Below are 15559 nucleotides of genomic sequence, written 5' to 3'. Positions count from 1 at the left end.
GCGACTGATAAGGCTTCCACCCGTCCATTTCTTAAGCTGCTTTGTGCTGTGCAGGGTCTGAGTCTATACCAGCTGTCAAAGGGTGAGAGGTGGGGTACACCTCAGACAGGTTTACACCTATAGCCAATTTAGGATCTCCAGGTAACCTTACATGCATGTCTTTGGTGGGAACTCCACACAGCATGATAAATCATGGGTCAGGTGAAAGGAGATGAGTTTATACTGCTCTCATGTGCATGACAGAGTGGAGAGTGCTCTTCTCACAGCATGGGGAGAAGTGGGTTGCTGAATTCACAGCTCTGGAAGATAACCTCCCCTACCAGAAGGCCAGTCGTTTCCACCACACAGGAGACCACTGACAACATCCGTGACATGATCTTGACAGATCGACTAATAACTGTATCCTTGGTAATTACAGTGCATTGGCACATATCATGGTATCTCCCAGGGACCTGTCCGTCTAGTTATCCCCCGACAAAATGACCAAGGTGTCAGCATGCTGAATTTTTTTCTGCAATTTGTAACCACGGATGAGACCGGCAAGAGTAACCTCCAAATCAGTGAGGTCTCTGCATCAAGGTGGTGGCCTCTGATTTGTGGGGAATGCTGCTGGATGGGAGACAGCTACAGGAAAAAAAAAATCAACAAGATACAGCGTGGGAAGCTGACGAGAGAGAGAGAGCTTGTCCACCAGGACAAGGCTCCAGCCCACAAGTCCACAGCGGTGATGGCTGCCATCCAGGAATGTGGATTTAAACTTATCCAACAACCGCTCTGTGCCCCTGATTTGACACTTTTAGATGACTACCTCTCCCTCAAGATAAAGAAGGAGGTTAGTGGTCACCATTTTGACAGTGATGATGACATCATCACAGATATATAGATAGATAGATAGATAGATAGATAGATAGATAGATAGATAGATAGATAGATAGATAGAAAGATAGATAGACCAACAAAAACTGTCATGAACTACCCAAGGTATACATAAAACAAAATGAAAATGTGGTCAATTTTTAATGTAGCAGTATTTGGTGTAGTGCACTGTGTGCGGAAGCTCTCTGGCAGTAAAGTAGCATCGAATATTAATGAGAGAATAATACAGCACATATAGAATTGGCTGGAGGAGCCCTGTCGAGACCCTTTCCTCTACAAGAAAGAATAAAAGAGAATAAAGCCATTATAAATTATTCTCCGCTTAGCTCGGGACAGAGAGGAGGCACGCCACGCTCTTATTCTCCCAGATACACAGCCACTTAAAACTGACCGCACTTACTGCATGTGCACATGTGTGCAATTATATGCGAGTGTCAAAGTGTTCATGTGTCAAAACAAGGCTAAAAACACACACATAAACAGCGTCTCTGGCAAAGCGAGATATCTCCAGCCTGATTTTCCCATAGGGGTGCATTGCATTTTAGACATTTTACCATACATTTTTAATGAGTTGGCTCCCTCTCAGGGGTCATGAAATATTTATTGAACGCTGAATACAGTGTCACAGCTGTCAATTACAGCACATGAAAAATGCTTGAATCACAATTGCAGCAAAATCGGCAGAAAAAACTGAGGAGTGATTTTTATGTTAATTAGAATTCAAAAATTTGACCCGGTTCACCTCCGCTTCAACCGTCCCCTCCCCCACTTCACATACAGCATGTTTACCACTGCAGGCATATGCTGGACTACAACTGACTCTTTCTGATCCACCTTGTAAAAAAAAAAAATCAGAAAATATATCAGCAAAATTATATTAAAGGATACTTTCATTGCTGTGGGTTAAATAATTCCAGATTAGGGCACAAACCTTTGACCTTTACAGAACAGCTATATAAAAAAAGACACATGCTAAATATACAAATTGCATCTTCCACTAAGAGCATTTTAGAAGAGAGTCCTCTGCAGCTTGGGCTTTTATCCAAGAATTTTTTGGCAAATTATGATGCATTACAGTGGAAAAGCTGAAAGAAAATAAGTATTGACAAAACATCACACACCGCATATTGCAGGGATCGTTTTGAATATATATTAATGTAGGTTCGGCAAAAATCTGCCCATAGATTGACTGAGCTTCAACTGGATGCCCTGAAGTGAATGTCCGTAAATTTCCCCACCAATGTCTCCCCGGGAATATCACACCAGCTGTCTTCCCTGTCTCCAAACTACAGAACGTCTCTATTTGTGGTTATGTGGCCATTAGCTGGTGCTTTACAGGATTGCCAAGTTGATGTCTTTGTTCTCAACTTCAAGCAAAACCATATTATACAGCCAGAATGAGCTGACACATAGTAAGGATAACAACTCGACTAATAAAAATCAATACTTGAAAGACTTTTTTGTGGGCATCCAAAGCTGATTAGCCCAATATCTGATCAATAAGCAGGCTTTCTTTTCCACTGACAGGGAGACGGCGATTTATTGCAGGCTGCTGGGAAGCATCACACATAAGGTAATAACATCCATCTCACAGAAGACGAGTGGCGCCGCTTTATCTCGACAAGAGTTATACGAGGTTATGACCTTACGTAAAGGTTAACACCATATAAGCAAGGATCTGGATCAAACCGGATGAAGATATCATAAAGAAGACTGCTCACACTCTGGCACACCGTGCTGCTGAAAGGAATTGTTTATTGGAATATTTGAGAGAGTTTTACTGTGACACAATGGATTGGCAGTAAAACATCTTTACCTTTGGGAAAACCTGCATGAAAGTGAGATTATTCATCACGAGGAGAGGATCTAATGAAAAGTTTGGCAGCACGGGCTTCAGTGCTTTTGCAGCTTTTAGAAAATAAAAGCACCCAGAGGTTGTACTGAAGAGACTCAGTATCAGGGATGCTTCCTTGATACTCCGTCCTCATTTGGATTTGAAGGGGACAGGCAATCACCATGCACGGGGTCATCAATAGCCCCTTTCACACACTGCTGTGTACTGTGATGCCGCCTTGGTTGTGCCATTAGAGGTCTGGCTCAGCACTTATTCCACCTCGGTTACAAACTCTGAACTCTTTGTGCCATCTCTGTATGCGCACTAATGACTGTGGGTGCTTTGCCATCATCCCTACACATCAAAGCAGCATGTAGGCAGGTTTTGATGACTAGAAAGGCAATCTGGAGAGAATATAAATATGAGCCCCATGATTACTCTTCAAGAGATCTGTTCTTTTTGTACCAGGATGTTATATCAGCTGTGGTCCGTGCTGTAGGATGGAGATCTATGGGTTGGAGGCAGCCTCAAGTGGCCACTCGAGGACCTTCAACAGGTTTTGGCTGTCCTGAGTTGGTGTCATTTTTCAGCTGCAGAGGTTGACTAGAAGTCAGGATATATCTTTGTCTTTTTGTCTTTTTACTAGCCTGACTGCAGGCATTCTTTTAAAATCAGTCTTTCACATGTCCCCTAACTTTGTGAAAGTTCTGCACTGAATCACTGGAGTGCCGCTGCTTCGCTTCATGCTGACAAGCAACTTTCCCTGGCAAGTCACAGTTACAGTGGACATCCAGAGGGTCAAACTTCACTCACCACACTCTGCAGGGTAGATCACACTAACACAAACCCACAGCGGTGATTCAAGGTGAACGTGAGCCACTGTTAAACTATCCTGTAATTTGATGGGCACACTTTATCTGTGTGCAGTCTGACATTTAAACTGGAATCAAAAAGAAAACATCAGAAATCCTCTTTTTAAATGTGTCACCATCCTACAGGTTTAGGAGAGAAATTAAGATAGACTGCAGTCAAGCTGATTTATACAGACGTCACTCAGTCTAAAAGGAGAGATGACTGAGTGTGAACACACTACCATCCATCTATTAACCCTCGGTGAGCACAATGAGAAATGTATTTTCAGAAAAAAGCCGACATGAGATGGAAGAACGTGACGAAATCTCAAGAAGGGGGCCTCACAGAGAGGAATCCGCCGCACAGGAGGCAGAAAGGTTGGACTGAAAAGAATTCCACCAAAACTGAAAAAGGTTTGAAAAAATGTTTTGTCTTTTCCTCTTGAGTATTCTTTCTCTACAAATATGGTTGACATTGGAAAAAAAAGGTTACATCCTCTGTTTCTAGAAACAAGGACTGGAGAGCTCCTTCCCCCCGTTCTGAATATGCACGTGTGACCCACCTAGCACGGTGACGGTGGCTCGGGCGGTGCGGACAGGCATGGTGAAGATGGAGCAGGTGTACTCGCCCTCGTCGGACAGCTGCACGTCAGCGATGGTGATGGAAAGCTCGGTGGGCGTCGAGCGGTGCAGCTGGATGCGGTTATCTCTCAGCGCTGAAAGAAGAGGAAGAACAGGATGTCAGTAATTACAGACGAGCTGTTTAGGCAGATTTAATTAGTGTCAGGCACACCTTTGCTAATATTTATCCGCTAGCTCAATTTAATTGTCAGTATACTTTTATTTTAAACTTTAATTATTGATTTGTGTAGGGTTTATTTTTCCAGTTTCACAAATAATGACTTTATTTGCTATAAACAAGGACAGGAGAGAGGGACAGATTAAGAGAGTGGGCAGATGGAGAGGGTGGAGACGGACAGAATGAGGAGGGAGGAAGAAAGGAGACAAGGAAAGACAAAAAGGAAATAAGATGACGAGAAGAGAAGAGAAGGAGGTGAAAGAAAGATGAAAGAAGGGAAGGCTGTGGAGGATGGATTAAAAAACAACAGGTGAGGCACAGGGATGATGAGAGACAGATGGATGAAAGGAGGTGACAGCAGCAAGAAGGAAGAGGGAATGGGAGGTAGGAAGGGAATAAAAGAAACAAATAAGGGAGAGAGGGGAGAAAAGAATGCAGAAGTGGGGAAGAAAAGGCTGATGGGAGTGGAGGATCCGTACAACTTAGTAAACTGCAGAAGGAAACAATCAATAAAAAGGTAAAGACGCAGTGAGGAGAACAAGGAAAGACAGAAAGAAAGTGTTTAAGAGGGTGAGCGAGCACGGGGGGAAGTGAGAAAGATGATGCACAGAATTCAAATCACGAGAAAGAGAAAGGTAGGATAGAAAAAAGCAGGACAGCGGGAGAGGTGTTTAGAAGGGGAAAATGATGTAAGAGGAAGAGGAGGAGAAGGAGGAGTGAGGAAGGAAGGTGAGAGAGGAGTAAAAAAAAAAGCTGAGATGTGAACGTGAACAAAGCAAAAGAAGACAAAGAGCAAAAACAGAGTGGAGAGGAGACGCAAATTAAGAATGAGAGAAGAAAGAAGGAGGAGAAAACAAAGAAAAATAAAGGACGGATAAGGAGAGTAAGGGGGGGGGCATGAGGGACGGGTGGGGGAGGAAGAGGAGGAGGATGAGGATGAGGGGGGAACGTAAGAGAGACATAAATGGCTTTGTCATCAATGAGAAATCCAGCCATGAAAGAGAGGGAGAGAGCACAAGCAACCGAGATAGATGATGATGATGAAATGCTACGAAATAACAGCTCGTTTCCGTGATAGCATTGACCTCTGCAGTGTTTGTGCACTGTGATTGCCGCCTGTCTTCCTGCCTCCCTATCTGCCTGTCTGTCTCAGACATCTATCTGTCTATCTCTCTCTCTCCGGCGCCCTGGAGTTGGCTTTTGCAAATAATGGCTGCAAGAGAGCAGATCCGTGCAACCAAAAACAACTTTGCTGCTCCACATTCAAACTTGTTAGCAGTTCGATGAGAGCCAGCTAACAGCTGTCGGCTGCTGAGGGCTAACCACTGACGTGGCTTCCTGCAGAGACGCTTCTCCTTGGCTGCTTCATGGCAAAACTTCTGCATCAAAAGTGACAGAAGTGAATACAAATAGCTCCACCGCCGTATTAACCGTGATGTTCAAGTGCTTCATCTCACCTGTGCAGCAGTATCTGACCTGACAATGCTAACAAAAAGTTGCTTTGTAAGTGTTTTTAATGGAATTCCAGAGTAAGACGTTCATGACTCATCCCTTTGAAATGTTCTCTAGAAATATTTGCAGCTCATTCACGCTTCTGTCTGGCTGTTAATTGGTTCTCAGAAATATTAACCAACTCTCCTCTTGCAAAGGAGTGAATGTCCCCCATATCAGTCAATGGGGGAAAAAAAACAATGTCTGAGTTCAGATGGGACACTGAAGTGTGCAAAGTGACACAAAGTGCTGCAATAAGTCAGGTCGGTTCAAGCAGAAGCTGGGCTGTTCACACTGACTCTGGACCTCTGCTCCGGAGCTCATATTTATCATCATGGGTAAATAACCTCTCCTCCCCCCTTTAAACACAACTGACAAGCATGTGGAATAAATATTAAATATCACAAAGCGCAGTCATTCCATTTCTAGTGGATGGGAGGATTACGAAATGTTACAATGTGGGAGAGAAAATTGACAAAAAAACACACAAAGACAAAAGGAGAACAGCAAGTAGAGGGGCAGGAAAATCAATTTAATCAGATCTGGAGATTTGTATTGTTTACAAGAGATTATCTTTGTTTTTTTTTTCTTACAAGAAAAAAAAAGTAGACCAGAACAAAACTATCACGGCAGATCGTGAGCCGTGCACCCCCTCCGGCTACAGAAAGGACGGCGACAGTGCTTCATGGTGCAAATCCAGCAGAGAAACAGCTCAGTTTACACTAATGTAGACACACATGTAAATATCCACACCAAGAATGTCAGTGTGCTGAGTATACTTATACACTAAGACAACCAGTGGTCAGGAGGGTCGATACACACAGTTTCATCTCAGACAGACGGACGGACCGACAGAGACAGACAGAGACAGACAGATGGACGGACAGACAAACCGACAGAGACAGACAAACGGACGGACAGACAGAGAGAGACAGACAGACAGACGGACGGACAGACAGACAGATGGACGGACAGACGGACAGACAGAGACAGACGGACAGACAGAGAGAGACAGAGAGAGACAGACAATCGGACGGACAGACAGACCAACAGAGACAGACAATCGGACGGACGGACGGACAGAGAGAGAGAGACAGACAGACAGACAGACAGAGAGAGAGAGACAGACAGACAGACAGACGGGCGGACGGACGGACAGAGACAGACGGACAGACAGAGACAGACAGACAGACGGATGGACGGACAGACAGAGACGGACGGACCCCTCTGTTTCACTTGGTATTTTTTCAGTCATTTCATCCAATGCTTCTTTATCTTCATGCCTTATCACTAAGCAAGGTCACTACATTTGTCTTCATGAGCTACCCTCTGTGTGTGTGTGAGGTTTATGGTCACTCTCCCTTTCTCTTTCACTTTCTCTCTCTCTCGCACACACACACACACACTCACTCTCTCTCTTATCAATGCCCCCTGGACCTTGCACTCAACTATCAGTCTCCTTAATTCTCTTCCCCTCATCTCTTCTCGATCCCCCATCTTTCTCCTCCTGCTTGTTCTTCTTCGTCTCTCTTACATCTCGCCCTTTTATAATCTCTGCAGACTCCGGGCTCTTTCTCTTTTTTTTTCCCTTTCATTACAAATGATATTTATTGCTCAAAAGAACAGGTGTGATGGATTTTCAAAAACGATATGATATCTAGTTACGGGGGTGCATCGATCGAGAGGCCCCTGAAAATTGTACATGTGCCTTGCGCTGTTTAGCCTGATGTGTGCAACATAAATAGTCTGCCAATAGGTCACACTCTGCTGTTTGACTTTCTGAATCTGCGGTGAGAGGGTGCAATGAATTTATTATAAACTGGTTACTCTGTGTGTGTTTTATGGGGTCCTCTTGCTTATTTACTCATATAGAACTTATGAGGTGACTGACATTTGGAGCACTTCCAAGGCTCGGATACGACTCGGAACATCCAAGTATTCATAACTTTAAACATGCACTTAAATCTTTAAAACTTCAAGGACTAGTTTCCCCATCCGAGCTAAAAATATACAGAACACCACATTTAGAGTGGAGTGAACAATCCTCTGCGTTTCATCACAAGCGCCTTGTTTCCGTGCACAAACTTTGCGCTTATTATCTGCGACTCTGCAGGAGCGTTTTGATGAGAAACATCCATCCACTAAGCCTAATTTTGCTGCCTGCACCAGAAAGCTTAAATTAAAGATTACACATTGATGAAACATGCAGCTGTTGATTTCTCTTCCTGATTTGGGGTCAAATTTTGGATGAATGCACCAACTGTTGTCGTGTTTTGTTCCTATTTGTAACAAAGGGGCTTTCTGAAATCTCGCTTTGTGCCTCTGACCGGGTTCCTCTGCACAGCTACGTCCGCTAAAGGCCCATTACCATCTGGTAACCAGATAGAAAAATAAACATGAATCCTCTGTAATAAAGTGTTTCATAAACAGAGCATGTTACTGTACGGCCGTCTGTCCACAACTGCCACATTTTTTAATATTGATTACTTAATATTTTGGCACAGCATGACGTCTGAATTCTGTGTAGCCAATTACATAGAATCACAAGTTAATTTCATGCTCCAGCCATACATGGATACGGAGTCAAATTGCACTCACATAGATATGGACAAAAAAGCCAGAACAGCAGAATGTAGATGTGATATTGGGTATAATAGGTACATTTCTAATTTAATTTTTCATCCAAAGTCTCATTTTAATCCGTCTGTTCATTTTGTTCCATTTTCCATAGCTGTTAGTCTCTGTTTGGTGATCAGATGATTGTATATTTTGGATGTAGACAAACAATCTGTCCAGGGTGTAGCCCGCCTTTCACCTATTGACAGCTTGGACACTATGTAGATGACTACTTCTTTATCCATTGTTATAGTTTTTAAAGGTAGGGTAGGAAACTCAGTGAGCGTCCGCCAGATTTCCAAAGTAAACACACGCCCCTTTCTCTCGGAGCTCACCCCGAAGCCACGCCTCCAGATCACATGGACGCGCATCACCTGAAGACGAGCTGCGGTCTGTGACATCGGCCATCATGCACGTACCTCTCTGGTGCACACAGAGCAGGAAGAGAGTGACAACCAGCCAATACTCCGTGCAGGGTCCACCCGGAGGATTGGCTGATGTTTTTAGCATTTTATAGCTTCCACAGATGATTCATATTCTTCGCTTTAATGTGAAACTGCCGAACTAATCGGTTGCTATCGGATTGTAAAGAGAAGTTACACTAATTTAACAAAAAGTGCATCAGACTGAAATCTCCTACCCGACCTTTAAGGTCATTGGGACAACTAAACTACTTGGTTAGGTTGAGAAAACCTTCTGCAACGAGCCCTCTTTTCCATCTTGCAGCTAGCATGGTGACACTTTCCACACAACTGAAGGCATAGCTTCATGAACACAAGTCAGTTTCATCAAGTTCTTAAAAATTTACCATTGCTGTAGGGAGGCCAGCCTACACTGAAAAGAACCAAAGATAACATCTTCTACTCTGCAGTCTACACATGTACGGGACTGTAAGAGTTTCTAAAAGGTGTCAGGAGATTTTTGAGCAGAGAAGATGTAGCAGTTGTGTGTTATTACATACCACGCACAAGGTTTGTTTATCAGCACACAAACCTTTTTGCACAGTGTTTGATAGTGAGTGTGTGTGTGTGTGTGTGTGTGCATGCATCTGTTGCCTAAGTGTGTGTGTGTATTTGGCCAGACAGTGGTTCTTGTCTGCAGCTCTAACCTGAGACTCGATACTCCCTAAAGGTCCAGCTGTTGATCTGGTCACAGCAGCTATTTTCGTCTACTCGTCTTCTTCTTCTTCCTCCTCCTCCCTCAATCTTCCCCATGCTCTTTCAACTTCAAACAGTCAGGAAGAGGGGTTTTCTCTCGCAACACATACTGAGTGCACACACATACACTCACACGCACATTCTTTTTTCATCTGCCTCCTGCTTCCTCATGCCTTCTCCGACCAAGTTTCACTCTGCCGAGAACTCAAATTCAAATTTACTTTATTGGCACGACGGGGGAGAAACTTCTGTTGCCCAAGCAAAATACATCAGTTACAGAACGAAATTTTAATATTCCAGTCCCCCCCTCCAGTTCTTCATCCCCTGAATCTGCATTCCACCTCTCTGTCAATTTTTCATCCCATCGATCCCATCTCTTGCCTCGTCTCTCTCTCTCTCTCCGTCGCTCAGCTCTTCTTCGCGCTCTCATTTTGTTCTACATTTCAGGCATTTAGCTGACACTGTCATCCAAAGAGACTGCCTCCCTTCTTCATCTCCCTCTGTCTCTCCCACACATGTCGCCTCCATCCTCCCATCTGTTTCTGAATATTCTCTCCAGCTCCCTAATTATCCATCCCTTCCGACAGCTGATCTGGGTTCAGTGACCGCAGGCTTCCCTTGATCATACCGTCCCCACTGATCTGAGAGCATCAATTGATCCTGGATCAGTGCGTCAACTATAAAACGCTTGATAAACACACACCGCTGTCTGTTTTATCCTCCTTCCCACTGTCTCCCTTCTGGTTCACTTGTCTCTCTTGCCCTACCTTCAGTCAGAATTTCAAAAAAAAATCATCAGGCAGCTGCACAAATGTATGCAAAAATCAATGGAAAGAGGCAAACGGAGCGAGATGAACCAAACTTTGCCCAAGGTGGTGCAAATTGAAGCAAGGAGGCATTAGTTCCAGTTGCAACTTGAGAGAGAAATGTTCCCAACGGTGAATCAGCTTCAAGCAACATGCCAATGAAATTGTGCCATGTAGTATTTACAGCAGCAAAAAAACCTCCGTCAGGGATTGCAGGCAAATAACACTGACCGATGACACAGCCTTACAGCTAGGAGACACAGCTCACGCTGTCTGCTCAGCCTGGTGCTGAGGATTAAAAAGAAAGCACATCAGAATGGAATGTATAATGCTGAAGCACACATTATTTCCTCATCTTCCCTCACCTTTATGGAAAAAAAAACTCAAGGAGGCAATTATCATAATGGCTGTCACTATCAGCCTGCTGCTTTCAGCCACTTTTAGATGTCTGGCATGCAATCACTTTAACTTGCTGCTAAATTTTTGAGTCAAAAGATCAGATTCGTGCAAAGTAAAGAGAGACATTTTCCCTGATGTGCCTTTAGGTGCTCTGCTGTTTTTATTTGACTGACTTTGATTGCCAGTGAGGCATATGGGTGCAACTTAAACAGGTGTGTGCAGTTTAGAAAGCTAGAAAATCCTCATCTGGCTTGAACTAGAAGTTGAAGGAAAAGTCGACATTTTACATGCAGGAAGTTTGATGGGAAGATCAATACTGATCTGTCAGATTATTTTGGCGCCTGGAGACTGTGAGATTAGCTTTAAAAAAGACTGGTCGCATTGTCCAACAGTAAATAATCACTGGCTTAGTGATTCAAAGAAATCGCTGACACTTTTTTAAATGCATACATTTAAGGCTGGAATTGGGCAAAGGTGGTTGGGCAAATATAAGTTAAGCCAAAGTCGTCTCCTTTATATGTCTTATTTGACTCCTTTTGAATATTACTACACTATTATCCACCAAAGGCTATAATCAGTTGTTATTAATCCCACAGATATGGCCACCAAGTGCCCTTCTCTACCTGCTGGCAGGCTAGTTAGGTAAGCTAACTTTTAGCTGGTACACTAGCATTCATGTCCGATGGAAGACCGTTGATTTTTGGCTATTGGCAGCAAAGACACTCGGTCTATAAGGCCCCGTTCACACTGTGTGAACGGGATAGCCAGATTTGAAAATAGGTCTGAACGTATCCAGCTTAAAGGCTATCCGGATACAATCCCACTCTAGCTGGATTGACTTTCTCCACTGTGAACAGGGTCTAAATGAGACTGGCCATTTCAAAGAAGTGTCAAGGCAGACCTAATGTGACTGACATGCACTTATCTGCAAGAGCAACCTCCTGGACCAACATGAACGTGCCAAAGCCTGCACCTACTCAAGCAGCCACTTCAAAGCCATAAATCAAGCCCTGTCGACCTCCACGTTAAAAAGCTTGTATACAGCCTCAGCTCCACACATGCTCCTCCTCTTTGGATATTTTTGTCTGCAGCTCTGCTCTACAAGGACATATGAGATCACAGAGGGTTGGGGTTCATCCTAACAATGATAACATACAGGGCTTTGATTGAACCTGTGGTTACATAACAAGATCAAAGTGTGCAAGCACAACTCTGAGGAGCAGTGTTTCAGCACAGCCTGTGGAAGGCCAGCAATGCCAAAATGTCAATTCACCGGCATTAACCTAATAAAGCAGAAATGTATGTCTGTCTGAACTCCTGTATTTGTATGGGTGAGAAGCAAAAGGCCAAATAATAATCGCACCGGGGAGGTTTTTCTTACATTTACTTCATTAACTTCAAACATATGATCAGAATTTTAACTTTGAATTCTCAGCGTGCCTGTCTCTTTCTTCTTCCAGCACACGTGATAATTTTAATGGAAAAACAGGAGTGCAGACAGTACAAAGAGAAACTGCAGAAAAAGCCATCTTTCAAATGCTTGATTTCAAAAGTCTTTCCTGCAGTCCTTCAGCCCTGTGATGGTTGTTGTTAATACTTTCTCCAGAGAGCCTTCGCAGACACCAGGAAAACTTTGACTGATGCGATGTGGATCAATAGTTTTTACAGAAAATGTCAAAAAACATCTCACGGCCTGCATTCGGAGTACAGGCCGCGCGCCATGCTGCGAGCAGTCACACTCAGTTTGTCTCCGAGAGGCTCTCGCCATCAATTTCCATCATTTTTGTGCTCGTTTCACTTAAGACTGCTCAACACTGCTTATAGCATGTGTTTGTAACCTGATCATTTACAAGTTATAGTCATTTTCACCACACTTAAAAGACTACTACCTACTCCATATCCTCCCACTATAGGCAAGAGCCATCCCCCATCCAGCGTGGTTTGTAAATCACCAGAGAGCCATTACTTTGTTAAATTGCACCGAGGCAGATGATAGCCTGTCTGATGTCTGCTGATATGCTTTTATGGAAAGGAAGGAAACGACACGACAAATAAATAAAATTGTAGGAGGACTGAGAGGAAGGCGTGCCTCTTTTTTTTTTGGCTGATGACACTGCAAAATCCTTAAACTGTGTAGTCTGTGAGCATGCGTGGGTTAACCTGCTCATATAATGACACATTTTTACAATATGTCACATGGCCACCACACAAAAAAAAAGAGAGAGAGTCATGAATAGGAGTAATATGTCATGGTCTGATAGTTCCTGTTGAGAAGTTTGAATGTGTTTTCCCCAAAGATTTTATTTTTTAATCCCAAGCATTCAACCAAAACAAATATCCCTATTAATCCTTATTTCTCTGGCTGAAAGTTAATCGTTGGCTAACAAGTAAATATACAGCGCCCAATTTGTTCAACTGTCATATAATCCTTTCAAGATGGAGGAAAGCAATTTTATATGTTTGCGTCCCGTGTCACAGAAGATGCATTTCAGAGTAATTTCATGTAATAGTGCTGAGATGTGAGGCGCCAGCACCGTCACCTGACGGCAACTTTAAAATCTGGTGGAGGACAATGTGTGTGAAGCTTGCATGGATGTAGGATCAGAAAACGGATACGTTGAGATAGTGGCGCCACTCACTCTGTGCCGTTTGTAAAGATACATGAAAATCACTTGTTTCTTTGTGTTTTGTCAATGTACACTAGAAACACACAGATGTCAAGCATCCAGTGGAATATGAATTCCTTTTTTAAACTTCAGAAATTATTTTCTGTATTGAATCAAAGAGAGTAAAACAACTGTGGAGGCAAATAACCTCGACGGCATAATATTCAGCTCAGTTTTGATGCTTTTTTTGATTTTTGGACAAATAAAACGAGGACAAAAAAAAAATGTCAATTTTCTGCCAATAAATGAACAAAGTCTCACTTTTCTATTTTTCTTTGGCTTTTTTCTATTTTTCAGTTTGAATTTGAACAATGTTGGCAGATAGTCCATTGAAATACATTCTTAAACTGATTCTCAACTCTCACTGTTTCTGGGAACTGGGGATCATAAGATGTTCAGATCCTCAAATGAATGTATGGTAGCTTCAGTCAGCTTACATTAGATCAAGTCGATAACTAACAATAAACACTTTGGTGTCACATTATTTAAATTCATTGAGCTGCCAAGGTATCAAGTCACTCTGTATGAATGAATGAATGAATGCCAGTTCCAAGACACAGAGGACGTTGTTGCACTTCACACTAAAGGCAATTCAGAGCGATAATTACTGGGAGCTTCGTGTCTGAACTGTAACTGAACAATTAAGCATGAAACTCGGGAAAAAGTGACAGTAAAAAGGGAAACAGCGATCAGTGAGAAAGAGGTGATTAAATGTGGCGCTGCTACAGACAGATTTTGTTCAGTTACACTGACACAAATTTAATCCCGAAGGTGTCAGGTTGTGCTCTGGGAAAATGCAATGAGAGGTCCCTGCAGAGGTCAGAGTTTCAAAATGAAGAATAAAGCATGAGAGCTGTCTGACAGGATGCTCACAGCTTCACGCTCTCTCATCCTGACACAAGTCGCTCAGCTTTTCCAATTACTTTGCTGGTTTGCCAGCTATTCGTGCCTGAATTTCAGCTGACCCCGAGGGAAGGCAGTACACTCAAACAGACTTCCGGACTTTTTTTAAAAAGTGCAAATTATTTCTCTCTCTTTGTCGTGGTTCCTCCACCTGTCTTTATCTCCCTATTGTCCATGTCCTGGTCTCCATCCCTGTGTGTCTTTACGTCTCCTGGTAGTACAGCGTTAATGCAGGAACCCATCTGTTTTCATGCTTTCCTTGCTGTCTAATCTCCTCTAATAACAGCACACGCCTCTTTTCCTCCCCTCATCCATCCATCCATCCATCCACTCCCACATGTTCCCCCTAGGGCATCTGTGAGTCCTTAAAAGGGTCTTAAAATAAATTATCTAAAATTAAGTCTTTAAAATGTATTAAAATATCCTGCTTGAGCTATAGTTATCAGATGGTTTATTTTTACCAAGCAGTGACAGGTTCCTTTGCACTAAGTGTGCACGCTCAGATTAATACAGGGCAGGATTAGCTGGAAAAAGCCCATTTTTGGTCATTGTATCTGCTTTAATAAACACAACTGGGCTTTATGTCCCTTAACAATTAATTTCCTGTTTTGCTTTATCTTTATCTCTGCAGTTATAGTTGCAGAACTCTCATTAGCTCTGCTCCACTGGAACCAGACTGGTTTCCCTTAGTTTCCTTTCTCTACTTTTAACATAGTTTTTTTATTCACTTCCTTGTAGCTTTAAAAAGAGTTCCTTAAATGTGGCCACACACTCTCTCTCTCTCTCGCTGTGTGGCCACTCATCTGTGCAGAAGAGGGTCAAATTAAACTGATATCAATGGCTTCAGTCGCCTGATTAATGATAAAAGTCAGCTTGAGCTTTCGATCTGGCGGGGAGAATTGTATGGAGTCGATGTGACCATGGGATTACGCCAGCAACATCAAGATTTGATACATCATTGCACAGCCTCTGATATTTCACTGTTTTTCACATTATTTGCGAATAAGAAGTTTTTTTTTATTAGAAATTAAATCTAGAGCTTCTTTTTTGTTGTTTCATGTTTTGTATCCTGCTGCATAATGTTTATAAACTCATTTCTCTTCTCTCTATAATTTAATATCCACCACTCTCCCTCTCTCTCTCTCTCTCTCTCCACATGCC

At 42.9% G+C, this 15559-nt stretch overlaps 1 protein-coding gene across 3 annotated transcripts in view; it reads right to left on the bottom strand.

Moving 5' to 3' along the window:
* Positions 1-15559, bottom strand: part of cadm3 (cell adhesion molecule 3) — an 80440-nt gene that overhangs the window by 23565 nt on the left and 41316 nt on the right. For all 3 annotated transcript variants that reach the window (XM_028428118.1, XM_028428119.1, XM_028428120.1), the window contains exon 4: positions 4125-4277. In XM_028428118.1, coding sequence (XP_028283919.1) covers positions 4125-4277 — 153 coding nt within the window. The remainder of the gene's footprint in view (positions 1-4124; positions 4278-15559) is intronic.

This window comes from Parambassis ranga, chromosome 17, assembly GCF_900634625.1.
Source record: "Parambassis ranga chromosome 17, fParRan2.1, whole genome shotgun sequence".
NCBI classification, from domain to species: domain Eukaryota; kingdom Metazoa; phylum Chordata; class Actinopteri; family Ambassidae; genus Parambassis; species Parambassis ranga.
The sequence above is the reverse complement of the archived record's forward strand: the minus strand, read 5'-3'. Positions and strand labels throughout refer to the sequence as shown.